Source organism: Leptonotus elevatus, chromosome 13 (assembly GCF_054856555.1).
Source record: "Leptonotus elevatus isolate MCC_2025b chromosome 13, RoL_Lele_1.0, whole genome shotgun sequence".
NCBI classification, from domain to species: domain Eukaryota; kingdom Metazoa; phylum Chordata; class Actinopteri; order Syngnathiformes; family Syngnathidae; genus Leptonotus; species Leptonotus elevatus.
In genome coordinates, this window is record NC_141251.1 from 10,657,070 (window position 1) to 10,682,079 (window position 25,010).

The window sequence follows — 25,010 nt, forward strand, 5'->3', positions numbered from 1 at the left end:
TGAAACAGTTCAATTGAGTATGATGTGCTCTAATTAGATGTTTGCAAATGGTAAAGAAAAAAGTATTGTGGGGAAGCTTTAGTATTAGTCGATTTTTTGCAGTGGATTTAGTTTAGCAATTATAATTGCCCCGTTGAATCTAGTTTTATTTTCTTACATACTAAAAGTTGTGATCACACAATGCTAAAATAAAAAAGACAATACAAATATGATGGTCTTCCATCATTTTATTAGTCTACAAGGTATTATCTTGCATCGTGACAGCAATTTGCAAGGTGTTCATTTTTTTGATAGATGAACAACCATTCACGCGAGCTTCACATCGCCCTCTTAAACATTACTTGTTAAATGTATTACAATTATGTTAATTTTTAAACCCATTGAAAGGTTCTGAGTGAAACTGCCTGGTCCTTTTATTTTTAGTGCTCACTTTACAAATAATAACAACCAGAAGACTGCATATTCTCAGTTGAAATATTTCCGAGATGCAAGAAAAATTTAGTACACAGCTGTGGAGGCTTTTTCTCTTAGTAATGAGGAAGAAGATCTAATCTGTCCAACATGTTTTCTACTCCTATATTGTCTTGGCCGCCCAACCACACTGGGGTCTTCTCTGCCTAGCCCATGTGGCAATGTGTGACCCGATGGTCTTAACTGGTTATAACTACATACTGTATGTGTGCCATGAGTGTAGATATAGTACATGCAGCCAGGACAGGTCAAAGCGACAACGGCCTAGCTCAAGTCACCACCTTTAACACCACACAAAATATATTTGTTCACTGCACAACTGAGCTATGGCAGTGGCTCAACACCATTCGTCAAATTGTAACTATTGAAGGTATAGAAAGTTATTGCACCTAAATAGCAAGAATTCATGTACTTACTTGTTTTTTGAAGCAATCGATAATGTGGCGTAGCACACACTCTTCTTTCCCCACCTCATGTGTTGTGACAATGAAGTCCACATCATGGCCGAACTCCTTTCCCCTGTGTGAAATTATATTTTAGTTATTAGATAAAGCATATTGCCTTTTTTGTACCACTCAAGCAATTTGTTGAATGTTGCAAAATTGTGAAGAGCTATTTTGTCATTTCTGCAGGGAAATTTGTGTCATCAAAAAGACGCCCTAATATAGTCCGACATGGCTTACATGGCGTATTTTTGCTGTCAGCACAACTGCAGGCACAGTTTACTGAGAAGAGATCAGGCAAAAGCCTCAGAGTAGAAGACCGATATGTGCACATAACATTTGCTCAAAAAGCTAATCGAAAATAATCTGTCAGGCAATATGGCAACTGAATTCGATATAGCACTCACTTACAAAACTCAACTTCAAAATGTGACCTTTTGAGATTTGTTAAGTCATTTCTCACTTAAATGCTCACAGAAAATCATGGCATACAGTGAGTGGATCCACTGAACATGACTTCCTTACAGACCTAAACATACAGGACAAAGAAATTAGGTCAAAATTACATGAATGTGACATAAATGTGAAAATTATATGCAGGAATATACATTTTCACATATGTTGCTTTCTACTCTACTGTAACTAGATGTTACAGGGGCAAGGGAATTATGTTTCCAAGTAGCAAGCTGACTGCTTGCCAAATAAAGCAGTCAGTGTTTTTTCACCAACACGAGTATTTACTGTAAAAATGTTTTTTTATTACAACCTTTTTTATAGTGCATTGCACAATTTTAAATATGCATTCAGAAAATACATTTTTCTTCTTCTAATAAGCTAATGATTGCTGATATCTGATGTTTGTCTGCTGATTTTATTCTGTATTGTTGGTGTTAAATTTATTGGAACTCGTGTACTCAAATCAAACAAAATAAATCACAATTTAAAAAGAAAAAAAGGAAACAAAATCAAAGCTCATGATAGGTCTGGAAGGTATCCATAAAGGCTGTTTTAATTGTAGAATTGTTAGCCTCAGAGTTCCATTTCTACCCAAATATCAGGAGCGTGCAAACACCTGGTAATTGGTTTACCTAAACACCCTCATTATCCTTATGTGGACACAACACACACATTGAGGAGACAATTTGAAAAGTGGAGTGGAAGGTCATCACTTTCCACAATGGCGCTGTGTAAAACTACGCAAACCAGTGCTAATAATTGCAACTAGATCAATTGATTGATATGTTGCGCTTCCAATGTGGCGACTGAGTGATATCATAGGCAATCACTGCTACTGTATATATCCATCCATCCATCCATCCATTTTCTGTACCGCTTGTCCTCACAAGGGTAGCGGGGTTGCTGGAGCCTATCCCAGCTGGCTTCGGGCAGTAGGCGGGGTACACCCTGTACTGGTTGCCAGCCAATCGCAGGGCACACAGTGACAAACAACCATACTCACAATCACACCTATGGACAATTTGGAGTGTCCAATTCACCTGCCATGCATGTTTTTGGAATGTGGGAGGAAACCGGAGTACCTGGAGAAAACCCACGCAAGCACGGGGAGAACATGCAAACTCCACCCAGGAAGGTCGAAGCCCGGACTTGATCTCACAACCTTTGCACTGGGAGGCGGACGTGCTAACCAGTCAGCCACCGTGCCGCCGCTACTGTATATACTGAATGGAAATTATAACTAATCGATGACTGCATAAATTGTTGCTGAAAATCTAGCAAAGAGTATCAGAGATGAGGAACATGACAAAGAAGATGAATAAACAAAGAATTGGACATTGATGATAAAGTGAAGTTTCTGCTGTACGACAAATTGGTGGGAGTCATGCCAATTGGAATACCTTACGTCAAAATAATAGACACCCGCCGTTACACCACCATAATCTCTCCATACATTTTCTGTTGTTCTCATCAAAATCATGGGTTAGCTGGAGTCTATCCTAGCTGGCGAGAGGCAGAATACATCATGAACTGGTCACAAGCCAAACCCAGCGTAATTACAGACAAACTATCATTAACACTCATGGGGGAATTTTGAGTCTGCACTAAACCAAGCTTGCAGGTTTTGGGGACATGGGACAAGGCCAGAGCCCAGATTTGAACCCCCATCCTTTTGACTGTGAAGCAGACGTGCTAAACAGAAGGCCCACTGTCCCTTTCATCCATATCGTTGATAAATGTTTGTAATACCATATAATGTAAGTAGGGGAGACTGGGGCTAGTTGTATCACTTTTTATACTTATATATTTCTTGGAATCAATACATCATATATGAACAAAATGTGTACTAGATGAAAGACCAAAGTCTTGGGTGCATGTCATTTTCATACCTTGTGTCAGTGCAGAGTTATAAGCCATCGAATAGAGGGAGTGAACACGTGACATGTTGCCCCACCAATGAGTAAGTTGTCACACTATATGGGGTAAGATGTCACACTGGATTTTGCAACTAATAAAACAAGGACAAACTTATCCTTGTTCTTCTGTTTTTTTTTTTGTTTTTTTCTACAGCCAGAGCAATTGTTTATCATTGATCTAGAAAATGTTGCATAGTCATTGAGCAAATTTCAACATAAAATATTACAAAATGGATTAAAGTCCTTAGGAACTGCTCGCATGTTATAGCTCTCAGCCGCAACGACCGTCTCCCTATTGCGGCTTGAATATGTATAATACTGCCTATTTTATTTTCTTACAAAGAGAAGTAGAAGCGTCCTGCAAGACTAATATAGAAAAGACAGAAAAACAATAAGATCAGTGTTGCTCAAATCCAGCCATCCATTTCTGAGCTAGGTGAATGGTGTTCATGTTGCTTGTTAACGACTACAGCACATCCTGACAATGTGCCGAGGTCATCAGCAGTGTTCCGTAGGCTGGTTAGCCTTCTCGGTGCACTCTAAGAGTGACAATCTCGATGTTTACGAGCAGTAAAGGAGCAGAAGAGTAACAAAGACCCAATTAAGAATCACAAGGTGGATGAGTGGTAAGCATGTCCACCTCTCGATTCTTATTTTGGGGGTTCCAATCCGAGCTCTGGCCATCTATATGTGGGGTTTGCATGTTCTCCTCTGCATATTATGTGTTCATATAGCAATTTATAATTTTGTATTGTAGGTTCATTGAAAACTCTAAATTGTCCTTGGCTGTGAATGTTAGGGTGAATTATTGTTTATACCAGAATTCATCGACATGGGCACCAGGTAGCCCTCAAAGACCACAACGACACAAATGTGGATGAGCAATATAGAAAATGGAGAGAAGAATGAAGACCCCGTGAAATCTTTAGTTTATTTCGCATTAGCACAAACCAATCAATCACAAGCTTTGTTACCACGTCAACGCCAGCTACAGAGGGCGGAAGTGGACTGTGACATGTTTGATGAAATTAGCGTATTGGCTGTCCACATGCAGATGTTCCAAAGGCTTTTGGGGATTTGGCCACTATAGGTACAGCTTCAGGCTCCGTTTGGATGCAATATTGAAACTATGAAAAAGAAAAAGAAAAAGAAAAAGAAAAAGAAAAAAAAACACTTTGAAAAATGTGGGCTGACCCTACCAAATGCCCAATTTTAAAATTGGATGCCTTTATTCTGGGTCTTAAAAAGAGTTTGTTCTTATGAAATAACAGTCTTTGATTTCAGATTTTTATGAAGATCCAACTGGATCAAATTAACCTGTTGTCTGGCAGTTTGATTTTAACTACCGGTATACGCCATTTTATTTGAAAGGAATGAAAAAGAGAAAAGTGTTTCCTTGCCATTGGCTTGCTTTGGGCTCATTATCGAAGCTCTCATTTTCTATGATGAAAAGAAACATTGTGTTCTTGTGATTATAGGGAGCCACTAAAAACACAGTGTGTGCAGTTTGTGCCGACACAAACGGCAAACAAAGGCAATGAGCAAATGACAGAAGTTTCCTGATTTATCAAAGTTGGTTTCCGCTTCAGCTCTGTCCTCTAATAGCTGCCAAATAGGCCAGGTGCCATTTCAAACTGATCATTATGCACTAGCTTTCACACACACATACACAATTCCTTTTGTACACATAAGCACGAGTGTCACAGCGAACAGCAAAGTGAGATGACAATGAATGTCAGGGATGATATGGCTCCAGGAGGATGAATTGCTGCTAGACTCGGTGTCCGATCTCCCATTGCTGCTTGTAACGAATGGAAACATGAGAGAGCAACATCAAAACAACAAAAATGGGCTACAAATGGCTGTATGAAAGAGCCCAGAGTTCGCCACAGCTAATTCAAGGAGCAACTATGTCTTTGAAAACCGCCATTAGTGCACGTGAATGTTAATGCTCAGGGTTAGTGACAGGGCGCGTGTACCCCTGTGAGTGCTTTGCTCTCAAGCACACTAAGCAGATGTTGCTTTTGTCACATTCATTTACTTGAATTTATTTTCCTTCCATTAGAGCAGATGTGTCTTACTTACTTTTTTCGGTTAGTGTGTGGTGTTGCATGTGAATATAGAGCTTTCCTCTAATGATTTGACTTGTAAGACACATCGCAGATTCCCATCTGCTGAATGTGCAACTTCCCCATAAACCCTACCGCACTCTTAATTGGCAAAGCTGAGATTCCATGACATTTCCGGTCCATGCAGGGTGTTAAAAACATGAAAAGAAGCTTGCCAGCTCACGAGCAGCCTCCGCTAACACTGGCAAATCTCACTTGAGTGCGCTGCATAAACGTGTGCCATGAATAGCAAAATCACAAACACGGAGAGAGACTGAGATCATCAGTATACTTTCATGCCTCTCTTGGACATCCGCTACCTCTAATCAGGGTGTGGGTGAGTGCATGGCATAGGAATGGGTGGTGAAGTAGGACACATCAACATATACACCACACTTCTCAGCCTTCTGGAGAGTAGCTGTTGCACCATTAGTATGTAGCAGGGCTGTGCAGCTACTTCCACTAATACAGCTTTGGTCAGCGGGAAAAATGGATGATAGCACCTAAGTCCCATTCTCTCAAGCGAAGAGGGTGTTTTTCTTCCTTTCCTTTGCAATCTCTATAAGGCATCCATTTACGGTCAGCCGTGTCACCACGCAAAAAGGAGAAACAGTGTAAATTCAGCTGGTCTACAGTTATATTGCGTGAGGAAAAAGGATAAATTATTAAGCATTTCAGCACAAAGCGCATGAAATATTAAAGGTTATTTACAAATTTGTGTGGATGACAGGGTGACATGTATGAATAATACAGATGTGGGAAGTGTTGCTTCTGGAAATGTCAAAGAATGTGAGGAAAGGAAAGTTTAGTCACAGATAAAAGTAGCTGGCCACAGAAAGGAAATGGCTTCCCTTTTACTGTAATGTGTCACTTCACTTTCAGTTTGGCCTCACTGCAAGATTTGGGAAGTGATAACAAAGAAGATTTAGCATGAATGAAAGATAAAAGGGCAGTCAACCCAAACATTTTCTTTACAATAATGTTAGTCTAAACAAGGTATTCTGATTTTTTTTTTTAATGCATTTGTGGAATACGAGCTAAGCAGCAAAATCCACCAATTTTTATCCATCTCACGGGGCGGCTATTTTGTCACTTGATGTCGACTATGGCTGGGCAATAAATCAAATTAATTCAGTCATTTTGAAAATAGAATTGTTGAAAATTTGCTAAATTGTGAAATAGAATTTTGCCTACTGGATTATTAAAAGCTTGTTGTTTCTATGTTCTGTTACATCCAGATTTTACTGTGAGTTGTAATTTTGGCAACTATGAATGTTAAGTTTGTTAAAACGGATTTAGAATCAGTATACTTTATTGTTGTCTGAACATTTTGCACAGGAATTATTTTCGAATGAATGACACCTTTTGTTGGGTTTATTAGATTAAAATCGTAATTGTCCTAAATGACTGAAAAAAACTTTGAGATTTTATTTTTTGGCCAGCCCTACTGTCGACTGAACCTGGCATCACATTATAGATCAGAGCTCAGATTACGGCCAATCACAGCTCAGCTTCATACAACAGCTGAGCTGTGATTAGTCGTTTTACGCCAAGCGCACAGGCGCCATTCTTGATCAATCTTTGACAGTGTCAATCATTAATATTACAACGTAAGGCAGCTGCTATCGATTCTTATTAAATTGTGCATGTGCACCTAATGTAGTGGCCAGCGATGAGATGTTGCAATGAGAATCTGCTGCTCTTTTGAGGATTTCAGAGCTGTTCAATGTGTGACAGTCTTGACAACCATGATTTTTGAACAGGATCCTTAGCTAAGACATGCTGGTATCATCTAAAAAATGTCACATACATTTCTGGCAGAAGCTGTGTTTTCCAGCCTAATCTATTTTTAATCCGCCTCCTCAACAACATTTCTTTAAGTCTTGTCACCCTTCTTGCACAGCTGTCCTTTCAATAAGGCTAATGTCAGCAGCGTCAACAAATCCTCGTCGTGTTGCTTTGCTCTGACGTGGTTGACAGTTTGACTTACTGCAGTGTGTCAGTTACCTCTTGCAAATTGGGGGGGTTGAGTCGCACTTCCGTGTATGTTATCTGGGTTCATCTATTTAAAGAGAATTAATAATGGCTATTGCTTGCAAATAATTAGGCTAAAAAGAGACTTCGAACCATGCTGGAAATTATAGGTAATTAAAACTGTCGAAATTTTAGAAGGGTGCTTTTTCAAGAATGACACAATGAAGAGAATTAGTGGGTGATTAGCGGTGATGCTGGCAATCAACGAGCACATAAACTAGTTGGGTGTTTTAAACCCTAACTATCAACTGCTATTTAAAATAAAAGATAGTGGTGTTTCACTAGGCTTAAAGTATATTAATCAATTACTGACTGAAATTGTGCAAGTCATTCTTCTATAAAGCTCTGCATGGTTCCAATTAGATTTCAAGGAATACTCTCCAGGACCACACCAAATACGAGAAGGATTTTAAGTGTGCTCCATCTTGCTGAGTTTGAAGCCGTAAAAGCTCTCTCATAGGGCCTGTTATGCTTTTCAGCAGACTCCTCTTCCATAAATCGCGTACTGTTGCTCCCCATCATCTTGATGTTAACTACCCGTGATGCTCCAGTCTTTTTTTCCCCCCCTCATCTCTTTTACCACATTTCCCCTCGAGCAGCAGTTATTTACATAATCAGACATCATTCCAGCTGTCACTCAGCCCTTTGAAGTTAAGAGTTACTATGTAGTAAAAGGAGGATACCACCACTAATGTTTCTCTCAAGTCAAGAAAACTGGAACATTTTCAACCATTACAGCAACAAACTATTTGATTTAGCCTGTCACTTTAGATGGCCAATGTTAGTTGATGTCATAAAACTATGATGTAAAGTGGCCGAGTGAGTTAGCATTACAGTTCTGAGGTTGCTTATATGAGTTTTCTCCAGGTAATCTGGTCTCTTCCCATATTCCAAAACATATCCGTATACACTGTATAAAAAAAAACATTATGTTGTTTTTACGGGGGGAAAAAACCTGACAGCTGTGGTTGCCAGAGAAATTCTGTAAAAAAAAAATACAGTGCAAATTAACAACTTTACAGAACAACCTGTACATTTAACTTGTATCTAATGTAGAATAAACAATAACTGCTTCAAATTTTTACTGGGATTTAATGTACAATAAATGAAATCTACATGTAAATTTTACAGAACAAAATAGTATAAAAGCAGTTCTTAACAAATGTACTTCATTTGTACAACGCTTTCCTACCTTATAAGGCGCTCAAAGTGCTTTGCATTTTGGCTACTCATTCACCTATTGATTATCCACCATCAAGAACAACCGGAGTTTCATTATCTTGCTCATGGGTCTTCGTCACGCTGCGCTGGGATCGAACCAACAACCGCAGGGTTGCAACACGACCATTCTACCACTGACCCACGCCACCCTGTTGTTGTCAGTAATTAGTTTTAGGATATATAATATACAAGTATATGTGCAGTATTTTTTTTTCTAGAATGATTCTGATAACTATAGCTGCCATTTTTTTCTGTAAAACAGAATATTAAAAAAAAGGGTATATCAATTTTAAATGGACATAATCCATTTAGTTTAACTTTTATATTCCCATTGTTTTACTGTATATCTAAATATTCTTATCTGTAATATGACTTTGTAAAATGCATGGTTTTTTTTGGCATAAACAAAATGTACCAAAGAACCTACTGTCAAAAAGTGTTATTACTGCTATGATGTAATTTTAACTGTATCCCAATGTAATTTGTGAATTCTCCCAACAAATGTAATCTTTTTAACATTTTCTTACTGTCAAATCAACAGTTGTGGTCGGTTCAGAGTTTTACAATATATTAAAGTAAATTACACAATGCTTCATTGTTTATGTATTGTATTGAATTCAAGTTCAACCCATGTCAGTTGTGGTCAGCTTGAATTGAACTAAATGAAATATGGAAGAAATGTATCCAATACAAAGAAGACAATAGGTGACCATTACTTGGGTGCATGTATGCATGTTGGTCAACCAAGTACAATGAAAGACCAACAACAAAATGAGAGCTCTGTCACCCCTGTTGACTTAAGTGCCTTTCCTTACTGCCACTATACTGCTGCTTCTGAATTATTCAACACACACACACACCACTGAATATAACCAGATTTTCACAACACACAGACCGGAAAGCTACGAACTTACTCTGGTAAAATGCCTTAGATATGCTGTAAAGAGGCAAGCAACTCAAAGGAGAAAAAAAGATGCAAATAGATGCACTCAGTGGGTAAGAGCACTTAGAAGAAGTTTAAGATGGCCAGCAACAGAAGAACTGCCAAAAATCAATATGACCTTTGACCCCAATTTCCTGGAGATTTTGAATTAGGGGTGGGTGATATGGCCTAAAAATTATGTCACGATATTTCAAAGAAACTTCGGAATAATAGCACTTTTATTGCAGCACAATCTTTAATTTAATGTTTAAGCCACCTTTTTTTCACAATTGAAATAAATATCAAATATAGCAACCGTAAATGGAATGCACCTGAGGTCTAATTGTAACATAACTGCTTAAAAGCACATTTACTTAGCAGATACAAAGAAAATCCAAACTTTCAGAAGTCAGTGGCAAATTTCACGAGTCAAGAAAGTCCATTATTTTCTCCTATGTGGTTGATCCTCGTGTTGTAGAGGCAAAGAAAAAAAACTCACCAATGATACGGTAGCGGCCAGTTTGTGGCGTCATGCTTTGTACATCGCAGGCAAGTGTATTGTTGAAAAAAAAATTCCCCGCCGATTGTTCAGGCAGTGGTTATTTTGCCGTAACCGGCAACCTTACTGCAAGCGTTATTTTGCTGTGAATGTCTATGATTGGTCAATCAGAGGCACGAGAAAATGCCGTGATTGCTTGCAGACATGACTAGCGGGTATGAATAACACAAATGTGCACGTTTCGGCCACTGAGCAATAGCAACGTGCACGCCGTCTTGTCGAGAGCATGTTAGCTTCACAGCCGGTTAGCATCACAAAGTCATGTCAACTAGGTGGCGAGTTACCGGTATTATTTATATCTTGGCCAAACAATACGCGACTGTTTCAGTATTATTCAGCCACCGTCTGCTTTTTTTTTTTTTCCCATAAGGAGTGCGTCTAATCAAGAGTGCTTCAGCAATGATTTTTGTTCACCTTTACGGCGAACAACACGAGCTGTTTCCATGTCCTCCTCGCGTCTCGTCCTCAGCCTGCACATCCTCTTAACTTTAACGGCAACAGCTTTCCTGCACCAATTGCAAACAATTGTATTTTTTGCATCATATCTGACCTCTTGTAGCCCCCACACGACGAAGGTAGCTCACTCCCACTTTGCTGAAGACGCGACCAATCAGGATGTTCACAGCCTCACACGCTCCGACATTGTTTTGATGCAGCAGTGAACGATGTGTGTATGTCCAAATGGACATGAAGACGTATGATGTTACGAATTACGTCATGTCAATTTCAGGATATTTCTAATTTGTAACCCCCCCCCCCCCCAAATACACCGGTAATATCGTAGAAGGTATGATATGGAACACCCCTATTTTGAGTTAGATATTGGGAAAAATCTACTCGTGCCGAGAAACTAGTATTACTTCAGCCAACGTGGCCATTTTGTGTCTAGTCTCAGCAAAGAATGTTATGAGATTCAGCGCATTGATAATGCTAAACTTTTGATATTTCATTGTTGTACTGTACATGACTCACACACATACACTTATGTGTAAGTACTTAGCAACAATAAGTTGCTCATTCAAACCGAAGCAAGCTCTTGAAGGACATTTTACGTTCCCATGAGCATAACTAATAACAACAGAACAATAGCACAGAACAAAGAAGAGTTGTTCTGTGTCAACCACCACATCAACACACAGAGGACGAGACAAGTCTCCTACCTGCGGAAGCCACCTGTCAGTGCTATTACGGCGTCCGATGTGATCAAACGGACAGCTTCGTCAATAATGTTCCCCAGGGCTTGAGCCTCCGCTTTAGTGACAACCCTTGAGATGTCTCCATAATGCAGAAAACCTGCAGGGAAAAGACCATGTGGTTATTAGTGTGGAAGCCAGCCATCAATCACAGCCAGTTGCTTTGGGGAAGTGGAGAGTCAGGGTGAATTAAAAGGGAGATACAATGTGATATGTTGTGCTGGAAGGTGGAGAACGTCAGTAAATGATGAACTGATGTCATTTTGGTTTCAACTATCTCAAACATTTGTTTAGATTGTGTCTCATTGCTGCATGGGAAAACATTCACGCTATTTATCTTGGAAGAACATACGCCACCCATTTCTAACAAAATCGTAAATATGAGTCATATGAGCCATTCTTACGTGTATAACGTAGTGTAATGACGGGCTTCAGACGTCTTTTTCTGTCAACAATGCCATTATTTGCCTGCGCAGAGCGGTCACTAAATCGTTGAGGATGATGGATTATGACCAGTTAGATGAAGATGTCTGTCAGTGCAGTAAATTGAGACGTGTGTGCTGTGTAGTCTAACGTTTTGAATTACTACCTCCTGCAGCATTCCAGTTCAGGCAACCAGCTCAAAAAGTTATTCACTACTTACAATGTGTAAAGTAAATTCTGTAGAGTATTTTTTACTCAGTTTAGAGTGAAATTTACACTTGGAAGAAAATAAAATAAAAACAATTAAAAAATCACTAGCGGGTTGAGGAACAAACTCACGACCTTCAGCTTGAGAGACTGCCAAACTACTACGTGAGCTATGCCACTCCTGCTGTTTGCTTATATTTCAGAGTTACGGAGATTCCAGAGACAAGACACGAGCGATATACTAACAGCAGGAGCTGCGTGGTTCATGGAGTAGATTGGCTGTCTCCCAATCTGAAATTGTGGGTTTGTTCCTCAACCCTTGAGTGACTTTTTTTACTCTCTTCCAAGTGTAAATTTTACTCTATTTAGAGTGGGATCAAATAGACTCAGTTTAGATTACATAATCCGGATTTTTTTTTTGTTACCTACGTAAATTGTTGTTTTATTGTTAGTTTATTTATCAATACTTTTTTTTCATTCCGAGTCCAAATGGGCGAATGAAACCGATCTAGCAGATGGTGCTCTAGTGGGAAAAAAATCTGCAATGTTATTTTTAATATTATTCTTTTGAATAATTTAGATTTTAATATACACTCACAGAGACACAGCATCTGCACAGTTAGTCATTGTAGAAGCACTAGTCGGGAGATCTTCGAGGCAGGACCATAAATTGTTATTTATAGCCTTTACTGATGGGCAAAAAAAAAGAAAATACAATATGTCTAAATAGATATAGCCTACATATAAATAATCTGCATGTACGTTTTCTGGAAATTGCTTCACATTTGCCATTCAAACAAACAATACAAATAACAAAGTCGTATTCCACATGTGCCCAAGCGCCTCTCATACTGATTTCTGAATGATTATGTGATTTGAAATTTCACAGGAAGAACTCCATTGTACTGTCACCATTGGATTTTGTTAGAAATATCCCCGCTGTTTTCAACATTCAGTTTTAACTGTAGATTCCCTGTTGTTGTCATCTTAATGAATCGTTTAGTATAAAACACCACATACACGCGCACACACACAAATACTGGTTTAAAAAAAAAAAGTCACGACGGTCATGCAGAACCCAGGATGAGTGTAACAATTTGGTCTATGACACATTATCTCCAAACTCCAGGTGGATGTTTCCTTCTGTAATCAATGGAATTGAAAAGTAGAGATGATAAGATGTTGCCGTACCACTTTGCTGCATCCGGTTGAGCTGAATGCTGGGCTCTGCCAGAATGTCACTAAATGAGCGCAGCCCCCTGCGGTACCATTTCTCGGCCGTCTTCAGTCCAATCCCAAACACACTTGTGAACAGCTGTCAAGAAATGAGGAACGGGCTTTATTAAGAAGCTCTGACATGACAGCTTTAGAGAAGGCAAAATGAGAATCAGGTCCAAAGCTTCTTTTTTATTTATTTTTTTATTTTTTTAAAGCATCTCAATTGAGAAAACAAAGGGAGGCTGCTGTGTTGATGATATGCAGTACCTGTACTTTTTTTCATCTACTGACCTTCAAGGTCTGATACCGCTCACTCGAGAGTGTTCGCTCAACTTCAAATGAACGGCCATATTGGAGAATCTCCTGAAAGACATAAGGTGATCATGTCATACATAATGTTCTTTTAACCATTTACAATTTCACTAGTAAACGTACTTGCTTTTTTCCCCACTTGAGATGTCTTTTCCCCATTATCTAATATTTGTTTACTGTACTGTGTGTTTTGGTAATCTGTATTGGCAGAGCAAAAATAATTTTCACAAAGGACTCAGTTCATTACTTGTTTATTTGCATTTATATTGTCAATGGTTGCAAAGGCTATCAAAATAGCAAATCTGTATTGTAGCACAGTACTGGTGGTGCTAGACACAACATAATCTATTTAATGGTCCACAGTGGCTGTGGAATGGGAAGTAAATAAATAATCTTGAATTATTGTTTGAATTTAATGATTGAATTATTGTATTGTGGCTTGTGTCTTATTAATAACTTGACAAGAGCCAGGCTGATAATGTGAATCACTCAAAGGAGTTTTCCACAATATAAATCTGGGACTGCTCCATTGTGATCTGCTCAGGAAAGGCGAGACATTCAATACAATACTTCAAGATAATTGAGCGATGCAGCAACTTGTACACGCCTACCAAACTTTTGTTTTGAACAATCACGGCAACGGATGAAAATGTTATCGTCGTAGTCGTAGGTAAAAGCAAAACAATTGGTCGTGGTCGTGAACCAATCGCAGGGCACGTATAGACCAACAACCATTCGCAAACACATTCTCACCCGAGGACAATTTAGAGTCTTATCTTCAATAAACCAAACGTATTTTTGGAATGCAGGAGCAAGTAGTACCAGGAGAAAACTCAGGCCAGTGAAGTGTATAATGAATATGCAGTACATATATTGAAAAGTATACCATTTATTTTTCATTAAGTTAAGATGAGATATTACTCAACAGTGGTTTTTGGATGTTAGTATGTCCATTCCACACTTTTATACAACTGAAAAGAAGACATATATGTTTTGACAAGTCTAAATGAGACCAAATAAATTCCAATGATGGCAAACTTATGCAATCATTCACTGTGGAAACAATGCTCAATTGCATACTTTTTGTCTAGAATCTCTTACTCAAAAAAGAGAATTGTTGAACCAATTTAAGATTACAAATTGAGTTGTTGACCAACTTTAAAAAAAAATGAATATATTAAGTTTGATTAATTATGAGTTCATTAAATGCAATTTATTCACCTGAATTAAGTTCATCCAAAGTGACTCCAATCCAAAGTATTAAGTTTAATGAACTCACTTTGGACTAGCTTAATTCAATTGTCTGTTATCAATTGAAGTGATTTTTTAAAACGTGGTCTTGATGGCTTCTCCAGTTCATGGTCACAGAGAAACTTCAAGCCATTCACTAATGTCCCTGTTCCCATGAAGCCACGCATGGACTTAACAGCTACAAGACCTGTAGTCGTGAAGTCCTCAAATCAATCACCTTGTTTTTGTTTATGTAACAGGAAAATTGAGTCCCACCTTGCCCCGAAAACAATAACCTTTTTGCTGAGAAGCAACAAAGTTATCGTTTGTTTTGGAACCTCAGTATGTCCCCACTCTAATTGTCTGCCTCAATAGAGCGCAACTAATTAACTGGCCACAGTATATTGGTCTTCATTAACGTGATGGGTAAAGTCAGTCATAATCTCTTTTAAATGCACTAAAGCTTGAAATTTAAGATTGTATTTCTGTTACACAATACATTTATTTAAGTGATGGCCTTACAAATGAATTAGTCAGTGAACCTAACATCTTAGACAGGAACTAAAGTACAACAAAGAGCAGCATACACCCACCTGCCTGCCATCACGTTCACCATCTTTGCCTTTCACGTACATACACACACACACAGACTCATCACAAATTCTGCCTCATTGCTGCCAGACCTTCGCATCAGTAAGTTTTTTATCTTCAGTAACTGCTATCTGAGTGTCGCTCCAATGTTCACAATCATATCAAGCATTTTGTTTTTACTCTGTCTGCTTTTGCTTTGTTTTATGTGTCATGTCATTTTCTTGCTTTTGATCTACGATCCATCTACTCAAAGAGAAAAGAAAACCGTAGCGGTAGTTGAGCATCTGAATGCAGCAAAGACAACAAGAACAAGAGGTCATTCGTTGTCAGTCTAATTTGGTCTATTGTGGGACATTCGTATTCTTTTTTTCAGTGATTCTACCTCAAAGCTGACATATCTGACAGATTTTGAAACATGCATCAAGAGACGTACTTTATGCCGTAAGTTTAACGTGTCAACTAACCTTGCATTGTCAGACAAGGCATCTCTTCAAGAGCACAGTCACAATAGTTTGGATGACAACCTGACATTTACTTGTCAAACAAGAGAAGGCAAAGATGGCCAAGTGACCCGGCAAGACTTTTTTTCACCCCCAAGAAATGCATAAATGTGCATGTGGCAAGTTTAGTTGCAGTGCCTGCCTCTTTTTGAAAGATTAGATTATATCGGATAATTACAAATCCTTTTTTTTTTCATTCATATATAGTATTTTTATTAATATAGAGTTTATTTACTGTATTAAGCACATATGTTACATTTGAAAAATCTCACAGCACACCACCAAACAAAAATCTACAATTTTCAATGTCAAAGCGTACATAGGGTTGCTGATTTTTATGTTTGCTATATTCAAAATAAAATATGTATGTAAATATTACATGTATAAGTTTTTTGGGAGGGTTCATTAACATAATTTATTTAATTTAGTAAATAATTATTTTATAGAAAAAAAATTATATTTCATCTTTCATCATTAGTTATCACTATTTGTAATAGTTGTTCATAGAAATCCCTAAAAACAGATATGATAGTTATAACTTGAGAACTATAACATAATCATAATAAACCCTTCACCTATTTTGTTCTTACCACTATGAGCAAAGTTGTTTGTGACTGTTTGAAGCAGCAGTAATGGAATATTTCATTGGCTAGCACTTTTTCCCCCTGAACTAGTGACTTACGGAATTTATGTATAAAAAATTTCATGCTTGCATCATCAACTGAATGATTAAGGCCAAAATACACATTTCGTATTGACAGCTGAAAGCCAACTTGGTGTCACCATTCAATGGTATTTAACAAGGGTCAAAACAAAGGTGGAGTAATGTTAATTAATTAAGTCCTTCTTTGTTGCAAGTTGATCTATATTTCTTTATATTATTTTATTTTTTGTTTTCTTTTATGTTAATAAGGATTGGGGCGCGCAAAATATTTCTTCTTTTCTTGGGGGGGGGGGCGCTTGGCGTGACAGGAAATAATTGAGAAGTACTGCACTACATAGACATCATATTTCATACACTAACCTTAAGGCACATGAAGGAATTTGAACTTCGTTGGTAATACAAACAGCACCTACCAAGGCATGTATACACCCTCTTTTATACATTTGAAAGATTTGAGTCGTAGCACCTGTTGTAAAGTTACTTGCAGACTGCAGATGATCTCATGTTGTAAGGAGAAGGCCCATTTAAGTTGAAGGACAGAGTAAATGAAATGGAAAAGTTTTGCAAGGGAATTGGAAGACCCGACCGACTGTGCTACTTTATTTATGGCATGGGGAGAAGTCAAATGGTTACAGAGCATGAGAATGATATTCCTGTGGGCAGATCCTCAAAAAAAATTCTGCCTACAGATTGATTTAATGATGAAATATGATACCTCCATGACTGCCTTGGTGTGGTCCCCCAGGCAGGGCAGGTCCTCAGTGGCTCCTACACACTGCACGGTCCATGGCAGACTCTTCAAGACAGATGCAGCTCTCCTGAAGACAAGGCAGGAACTGTTGATCTCGTTGAATTCGTAGTTCTCTGCCAGTACTTCAAAAGCATCCTGCAGGAGGAGGACGCCAGGACAGACAAAGGATGGCATCAAGGAGGAAAAGGTGGGACACATTAACTTGCTGGGTGTTGATACATAATACACAAACAGTTGGGTCAAAAATAAACCATTTGGGTCAAAAAGGGGTTGACGCTACTGCTTGGGTTAGTCAATGAAACCAAATTGTTGTGTTAAATAAATAACCCAAAAACTTTTTGCAAAAAGCATTTCAAAAAATAGTTTTTGGTTTTCAAAAGGATTAACACGCTGTAAAAATAGTTTGGTTACCAATAACCTAATTTGGGTCAAAACTGGACTGATCCATTACTTTTTTACCTTTTTGGAGGGTGTTTTTTACAAAGTTGGGTGAATTTAATTATTTTTGGGGGTTGTTTTTTACAAAACGACCCAATTTTATTGTTTGTACATAACCCCCAAAAATTTAGTCAAATTGACCAAAGTAGTGACGTACCCCATTTTTTACCCAACTCTTTTTAGAGTGCACACAAAACCCCACTATTGGGTTGTGGATTATTCATTTGACCCAACTGTGGTTGAAATTAATAACCCCAACATTTGGGTCGGCCCCCTTTTGACCTAACTTGGGTTATTAGTGTACTGATTTCTATTTTTTATTTTTTTTACGGATCTGCAACAGAATAACAATGAGCTTTTAAAGCACCTAGTATGAAACCACGGAAAAGATCAAGAAAATATGGTGGGAAAGCATGATCAAGCAAACAAACATGTATCAAATGCTAATTCATATGTGAGATTCATTCGCTGTACAGAAGGACAGACGGCTTGGATTCTCTTCTGGATTACAGGGCAGAGACCTCGCAAGTGGTAGGCCATAAGGTAAGCAACGGGACCCAAAAATGACACAATGAAGTCACACAGACATGTTTGCTTTGCCTTTCAGGTATGTACTTTAAATGACTAGACTTCCTTTTGATGCTCATCAGTATGCGGGAACACTTCAACATCACGTCTTCACTTCTTAGTTCTACACAATGACAAGTGAACTTGATTGCGGCTGGCATGCCTGTTTTATTAAGCTGCGAGTAGAATACTCGATGCTCGCTAAGAGCAACACTATGAGCAATGCTTTCACTTTTAAATGATTCAGTGGTAATATAAGGTAAATTGTTTAGCTATGCTTTATGAAAACTGGCAAGGGTGTCCCTTCAGCAGAAATTTTCAGTTGATAATTTGTCATGACATTGGGGGTAGTATTTCATAGAAGGCTTCTTCTTTTTTCTTTTTTTTAAAGAAATGTCACCTAAAGTTTGTTTAATAACAAACTATTAAGCCATTTCCAATTTTAAAACAGGCCCTGGTCTTAATGTTCCCCGATTTGACCAGCCCAAGGAAGACTCCACATTTATGCCTGAAGCCAAACACTCGTTTGATGCCGCTGCACCACCCGCTGTCTCGCATAGACATGCAGCCTCGGGTCAGTAAACAGGACACTAGCTCACCCAGGGACGCACTGACCCGCTTAGCGCACCACATGGAGATGGAGCAACTAATTTGCTTGCAAACACACAACTACACATGACTCTCTAAACAGCATGCAACACACAGAAGCAGCAAGGGAGGCTGGTGATGAAGGGAGACAGCATGTATGAGTATTGCATCTGTTACAAGTAGTTTGTCAGGAAGAGTTGGTGGCGCGCGATGGTACAACTTTGAGATTTCTACCTTGATTTATTGAGCAATAACCTCTTTCACAAATAGTTATTTTCTGTGTGACTTGGATGTCCTGTATGTGTCAGATCTGTGAATGCTGGGGTCAGTAATGCCTTGCACCCAACGTCAACTGGCATAGGCTCTAGCTCTCTGTAGTGATTTGTATTTTTTGAATCTTGTTTTTTATTTTTGTAATTTTTACTTTTATTTATTCATTTATGTATGTATACTGTTGTTTTTATTTCCATTAATATTTATTTTTTGTATTTAATTTTTAGATTATATTTTTATATCTGTTTTTATTTTTTTATTTATTTATTTACTTTTAATTTAGGCATTTTTGGTCCTCCATACTCCATAACCCTCAGCTTAAGTGCTAAAAAAATGGATGGATGGAGTCAGAGCACAGGTAAAAAAATAAATAAATAAAAAAGAAAGAAAAGAAAAGAAAAGAAAAGAAAAAAAGAATAGAAAAAAATCATTCAATGCAATGTTTGGATAATACATTTGTTTGTGTGTTTTATTAAAATTATATATTTTGTTCCCTGTTAATCTGGAAGCCATAGTCTTAATAAGCAGTGAGTCTTCAGAATTTACCATTGGGTCCTAAAAAAGCCCAACAAATGAAACAGTTAAACATTAAGAGTAAACAATAAAGCAATCAAAAACTTAACATAACTTTACCTTAACATAAACAAGCACAAACACTCATGAAGCCAGTCTATAAATTGTTGTTATTGTATCAGCTAAATGGAGTCCGCATGGTGTGCAAACGGAACACACTATGGCCCTCATCTTATTAGTGAGGAATTATGGCTCATTGGGGGGAACACTGCAGGCACATTGATGCAGCATGCCGATTTACCTCCCACTACCACGTATTGTGGCTGTGCCAGCCACCTGCCTCGCTGCATGTGTACAAAGAAAGTGTGAAAGCAGGTCAGAAACCACACTGAGAAGTAATTATGCACAATTAAAAGATACAATGGGTTTTATTTATCCTTATGCCATGCATCAGTCACCTACATGAAATGAGTCCACCCCCCCAAAAAATGTTCATTTATTTTACTGGAATTATATAGTTAATTATATAGTCTTGGTATGAGAAATGTGGGTATTTGTTTGTTTAATAACATTTCTAAAACAAAAAAAACAATGACAGATACAATTTCTGATTTTAAATGTAAGTATTGGAAGTAAATGTATTCCAAAAGGTGGGTGGTTATAGTTTTTATTATATTTTTATTCATTTTATTTTACTTTTATTTATTCATTTTACTTTAGTGGTCTTATAAAGATCTTGGGCAAAATAATGTTAGTGGTAGGGGTGTGAATTGCCTAGTACCTGGTGATTCAATTTGTATCACGATTCATAGGTCCCGATTTGATTCGATACCGATTAATCCCGATACGAATTTATAAATTGACTGTTGCGATTTTTTTTTTTTTACTAAAACTTTCAAAATACAAATCAGTAAACTTGTACATGTACATTGTGAGATTTGTATGAAAATGTATTTATTTATCTGAAAATTCAGGCTTATAACTGACCCACTGCATTTAACAAACAGATTGCAGTCTGTTTCATGTTTGAACAGTACTGAAATAAAATATTAAAGCTTAATGTTTCATCAATATAACATTCTTCCATGCTTAATGTGTGAATCCTAACCCTAAGTAAGACGTTATGTTGAATATTCCCATAAAAAAAAATTATGCTTAAAAATCGATTCGGCCGCATATTGAATCGATTCGACAATTGCGCGCTGTATTACCTAATGTAGGTAGTTAGTGACAGGGCTCAATGTCCACAAAACAAAAAATATTGGGGTGATATTTTATCCATATATATTTTCAGAGGTTGAAATTGGTATGAGTAGAGATGTGCACATGAATTTTGGTGACGATTGGTCACGTTTTTTGGACAAAGGCAACATTAAGCTTTTATTTATTTTTGTTTACCTCATAGTCAGTAGTGATATTATTTGTTGATTGAGTTACTTATTATAATCGGAAACATACTATAAATAATTCAGATCTTAACATTAGCCAATAAAAAAAAAAATCAGACAAGCTATTGCAATGCGGACGTTCCTAAATAACATCTCTCATGAGGAGGTACAGTGACTGTACATAAGGTTAATGATTTAATTATGGGCAAGAGAAATTGAGTGTGTCTTCTAATTGCATAGTTAATGGAGAGGGGGGTTCAAAACCTGAACATCAGCTCTCCCCATTTGAGAGATGAGTGGGAAGTTAAGGCATATGTGAACATTTATGCATATGTGTGGGTCATTGCCTGATTGGACTTGGTCCAATCACACACGCCTGTCACAGCACATTTATGACATCGACAAACAGGGTTGGGAGGGTTACTTTTAAAATGTAATCCGTTACAGTTACAAGTTACCTGCTAAAAAAATGAGTTAGTAAACTAATCCAAGTACCATAATATTAAAGTAATGTAACTGGATTACTTTTCGATTACTCCAATATGCTCATGAAGGCAAAATAAAAATAAATATCACCACAATATATATATTCTATACAATGTGCCCCTGCTATTTGCGGGTGATAGGGACTACAAATAGCAAAAATCCTTGAGTAATTAAAAAGCATGTAGGTGATTGATTGATTGATTGATTGATTGATTGATTGATTGATTGATTGATTGATTGATTGATTGATTGATTGATTGATTGATTGATTGATTGATTGATTGATTGATTGATTGATTGATTGATTGATTGATTGAAGGCCATATGCCATTTTTGAACTGTCACTGAAAGCAACCACACCTCAGTTTGATAGACAGATAGCTAGATAGAAACATATTAAACATATAGAAATTAATTTTTTTTTGCTCTTATTTGAATACAAAAATAAAATAAAAGTCAATTGTAGTGCACTCTTCTGGCAATCAACTGCAAAATGAACTTTTATCCCAGTCACAAGTCTAGCCGTGTTTATGTTGTGCATGATGTTTAAATAGTGAATTGGTGGTAGGAAGATTTGTTTGGAAAGTGTAACTCACATTATGGTTGTAGGTTAGCTACAGCGCGTAGCATGCCGCTGGACTCTCAGCTGAAACTTTCGCTCTGAGTAAGTTCCAGTAAATACCGGTTGTCATTTCCTCCTTCCGTCCGTGAAGCTTTTTCAAACTGCACGCGTGTGGAGGACACGACTAGTCAGTTCGTTCATGTAGCAACTCTCTCTCTCTCTCTCTCTCTCTCTCTCTCTCTCTCTCTCTCTCTCTCTCTCTCTCTCTCTCTCTCTCTCTCTCTCTCTCTGTGCGAGTTTCATGTTCTCACCGTGTTCTCCAGTTACGCCCCCCTCCCATATGTTGTTTGTGTTTATCTTCACACTATCTCGAGGTTATGAAACTGTGTTCTAGGTTCATAATTTCCCTGTTATTTCAATGCAATTTATGCGGATGTCAGTTTCCCCACCTGCTCCAACCCTCCAATTCATCATTCCTGGTGGGGACTGTCATGTCCATCATCCACTTGGCCAATCTGGCGCCTGAGGGTATGTACATGCCAGCTCTGTGCCACGGGTTTGTGAACATGTCAACTGGTAGACTTCCAGAAGCATTTCATTTTCTGTTTCAACCCATTTTGTGGAGTATACTTTAATGTCCTGGTGATGGGGAGTAAAGCAAGCTAGCTTCAACATTTTCGGGGAAATAAAGTACTCCTACAGGTAATGAAAATGTCCTTATAGCAGTAATTTTCAAGTATTTTTTTTGTACACTTCACCCCAAGAGGAAATTAAACTTCACCCCCCCCCCCACCCGACTCTCTACTTTGACTATAAATAATATATTTTGTCTATAAAATTGAGTGTAAGTTAGTACACCTATGCAGATTCTGCACATTTTCTGACAATAAGAGTGACACTGCCACCTACTGTAGTGGATGTGCAATTATGTTTTATTCCAGTACGGCAACAACAACAAAAACTAAAGATCCCTGAGCTCACATGACCCCCACCCCCCAGAGCTTGGGGAGAACTTGTTTTTAAGTACTTTAAACTTGTTTTTATCCAGATGTTGCTTCAATAAAAGTGTTCACACTATCACAACTGCAGTGCGTGGCTGATCCGATTAAACGAGGGGAGCATATAAGCGGCAGATCGGAATGGATCACGTCACATGTAAACAAGTGACCAGAGATCTTCAAGCGGAATGATTTCAATCGGAATGACTACAAAGTCTCAACGTAAACCCGGCTAGTGGATTTAGTTAGTGGTGAACTAATAGAATGCCTCAGAGAAGCCACACTCACAAGCATACACCGCCAATTACTACCAATTATTATTTGGAGTGAGCAAATGCAGCCCGGCGAGCAGGAGCTAGCGAGAGCGGCGAACAAGAGTAGCTAGCAGGAACTCGCTGGAGTGGCTAACAACAGCGGCTAGTGAGAGAAAGAGCAAAGCAGATAGAGACAAGTGTCAGGAGCCCAAATCACAGGTTTCAGCAAAAACCACCTGCAGGCCCCATTTGTGGAAAATAAGCGGCGGTCGACATTGGCTTTGACACGAGCTGCAAGCTTTATCAAGTACTTCTCTTTCGGGTATCCGTAGCGATTATATATTTGAAAAAAAAATGTACAGTGATGTGATAGAACATATTTTTTTGCTAATTATTTAAATTAATAGTAGGTTCTTTGAATGAATTAATTTTTAGTTCACCACTTATAGATGGTGCTTAATCCTACACACTTTCCTTTTAAGCAAAATATGTGTAATGGCGCTGAGACGTTACTGTTTCTTACCGTCAAAATCTTGTTTTTGTTGTCTGTGCTTGTCCGTCTCTGGCAGGCGTATTGAGAATTCGCAGCCACAGGGGCAAGTGCCGATCCTTCTTGCAATGCAGGCAGTGTGTCCTGTTTACAACAAAAAACAGGCACTCAAAAACAGATAACTGTATGGCATATATTGCTTTCAGATATGTATTTTCATGACAGGTACTTGAAAGCTGCTGAGTCGCTAAATGTCTAGATGTGTCTGAGGATATAGGTATATCTCTGACTCGCAGAGGCGAGCGCTCAAGCAGAATAACATGAAAATATAACCGCTTGCCTCGGAGAAGTTATTTCATAACCGCATGTCTCCGGGGCAACAGGCTAATGACACTCATCTCACAGTCTGGTGGCATCCAAATCCATTACAGCGCTGAACCCGTGGCATTACAAATCTGCTTGCCATCATCCAATTTGCCTCCTGTAAATTGCCTCTTTCATACTGTGAAGAAATGGTTCAACATTTGTGAAATATATGTCAAGGGCATAATAAAATATATTCAGATAATTAGACATCACAAAGAGAATATTGTGTACATCCAATTAGTCTTGGATTTAGTATGAAAACCGGGACCGGAGAAAGAGGCAGTGAGGCAATCCATGCACTGAAAAAGCAAGCATAAAAAAGGTAATGAAAAGAATCCTCTCACTGCTCGGATGAATCTGCGTTATACAATTTTGAACAAAAAGTATTTGAACACTTTAAAAGCAGTAAACATCAGATTTAGTCCTCGTGAGGTTGAATTGCTTAAATGTTCTACATTATATAATATAAAAAGAGTATCTTGGTGCTTTTTTCCCCTCATCTGATGCAGTTTATTAGATACTATAATGCAACTGTGTTATGCAACTGAGCAGGGCAAATGTTATGAAGGTCCAAACCTCATTTAGAATTGTGCACCTGCCCCTCTATGCCTACACACTAGAATACAAACACCGTATATGCGCCTCAGCGGATCACTTGAAAATATTGCATAGCAATGAGATATACACTTTCAAATATACTCCGACTTCCTGTGGCACATTTATGACATAAAATGCACTTTATTTCCACGCTTTCAAGGCCCCTGAGATACAGCCTATTTGCAGATTTCCTCCCAACCCCCCCCCCCTATCTCTACGTGATAGCTGCTTGAATGAGTTTCTCACTCATGCACAATTGCCACTGCATGCT

The 25,010-nt window shown here is 38.2% G+C and overlaps 1 protein-coding gene across 1 annotated transcript in view; it reads right to left on the bottom strand.

Moving 5' to 3' along the window:
* The window catches only part of dntt (deoxynucleotidyltransferase, terminal), a 64,827-nt gene that overhangs the window by 36,080 nt on the left and 3,737 nt on the right, over positions 1 to 25,010 (bottom strand). Inside the window, exons 3-8 of the mRNA XM_086093461.1 lie at positions 23,810 to 23,920; positions 17,184 to 17,354; positions 13,463 to 13,534; positions 13,145 to 13,268; positions 11,291 to 11,423; positions 888 to 990 (exon numbers count right to left, since the gene is read on the bottom strand). Coding sequence (XP_085949587.1) covers positions 888 to 990; positions 11,291 to 11,423; positions 13,145 to 13,268; positions 13,463 to 13,534; positions 17,184 to 17,354; positions 23,810 to 23,920 — 714 coding nt within the window. The remainder of the gene's footprint in view (positions 1 to 887; positions 991 to 11,290; positions 11,424 to 13,144; positions 13,269 to 13,462; positions 13,535 to 17,183; positions 17,355 to 23,809; positions 23,921 to 25,010) is intronic.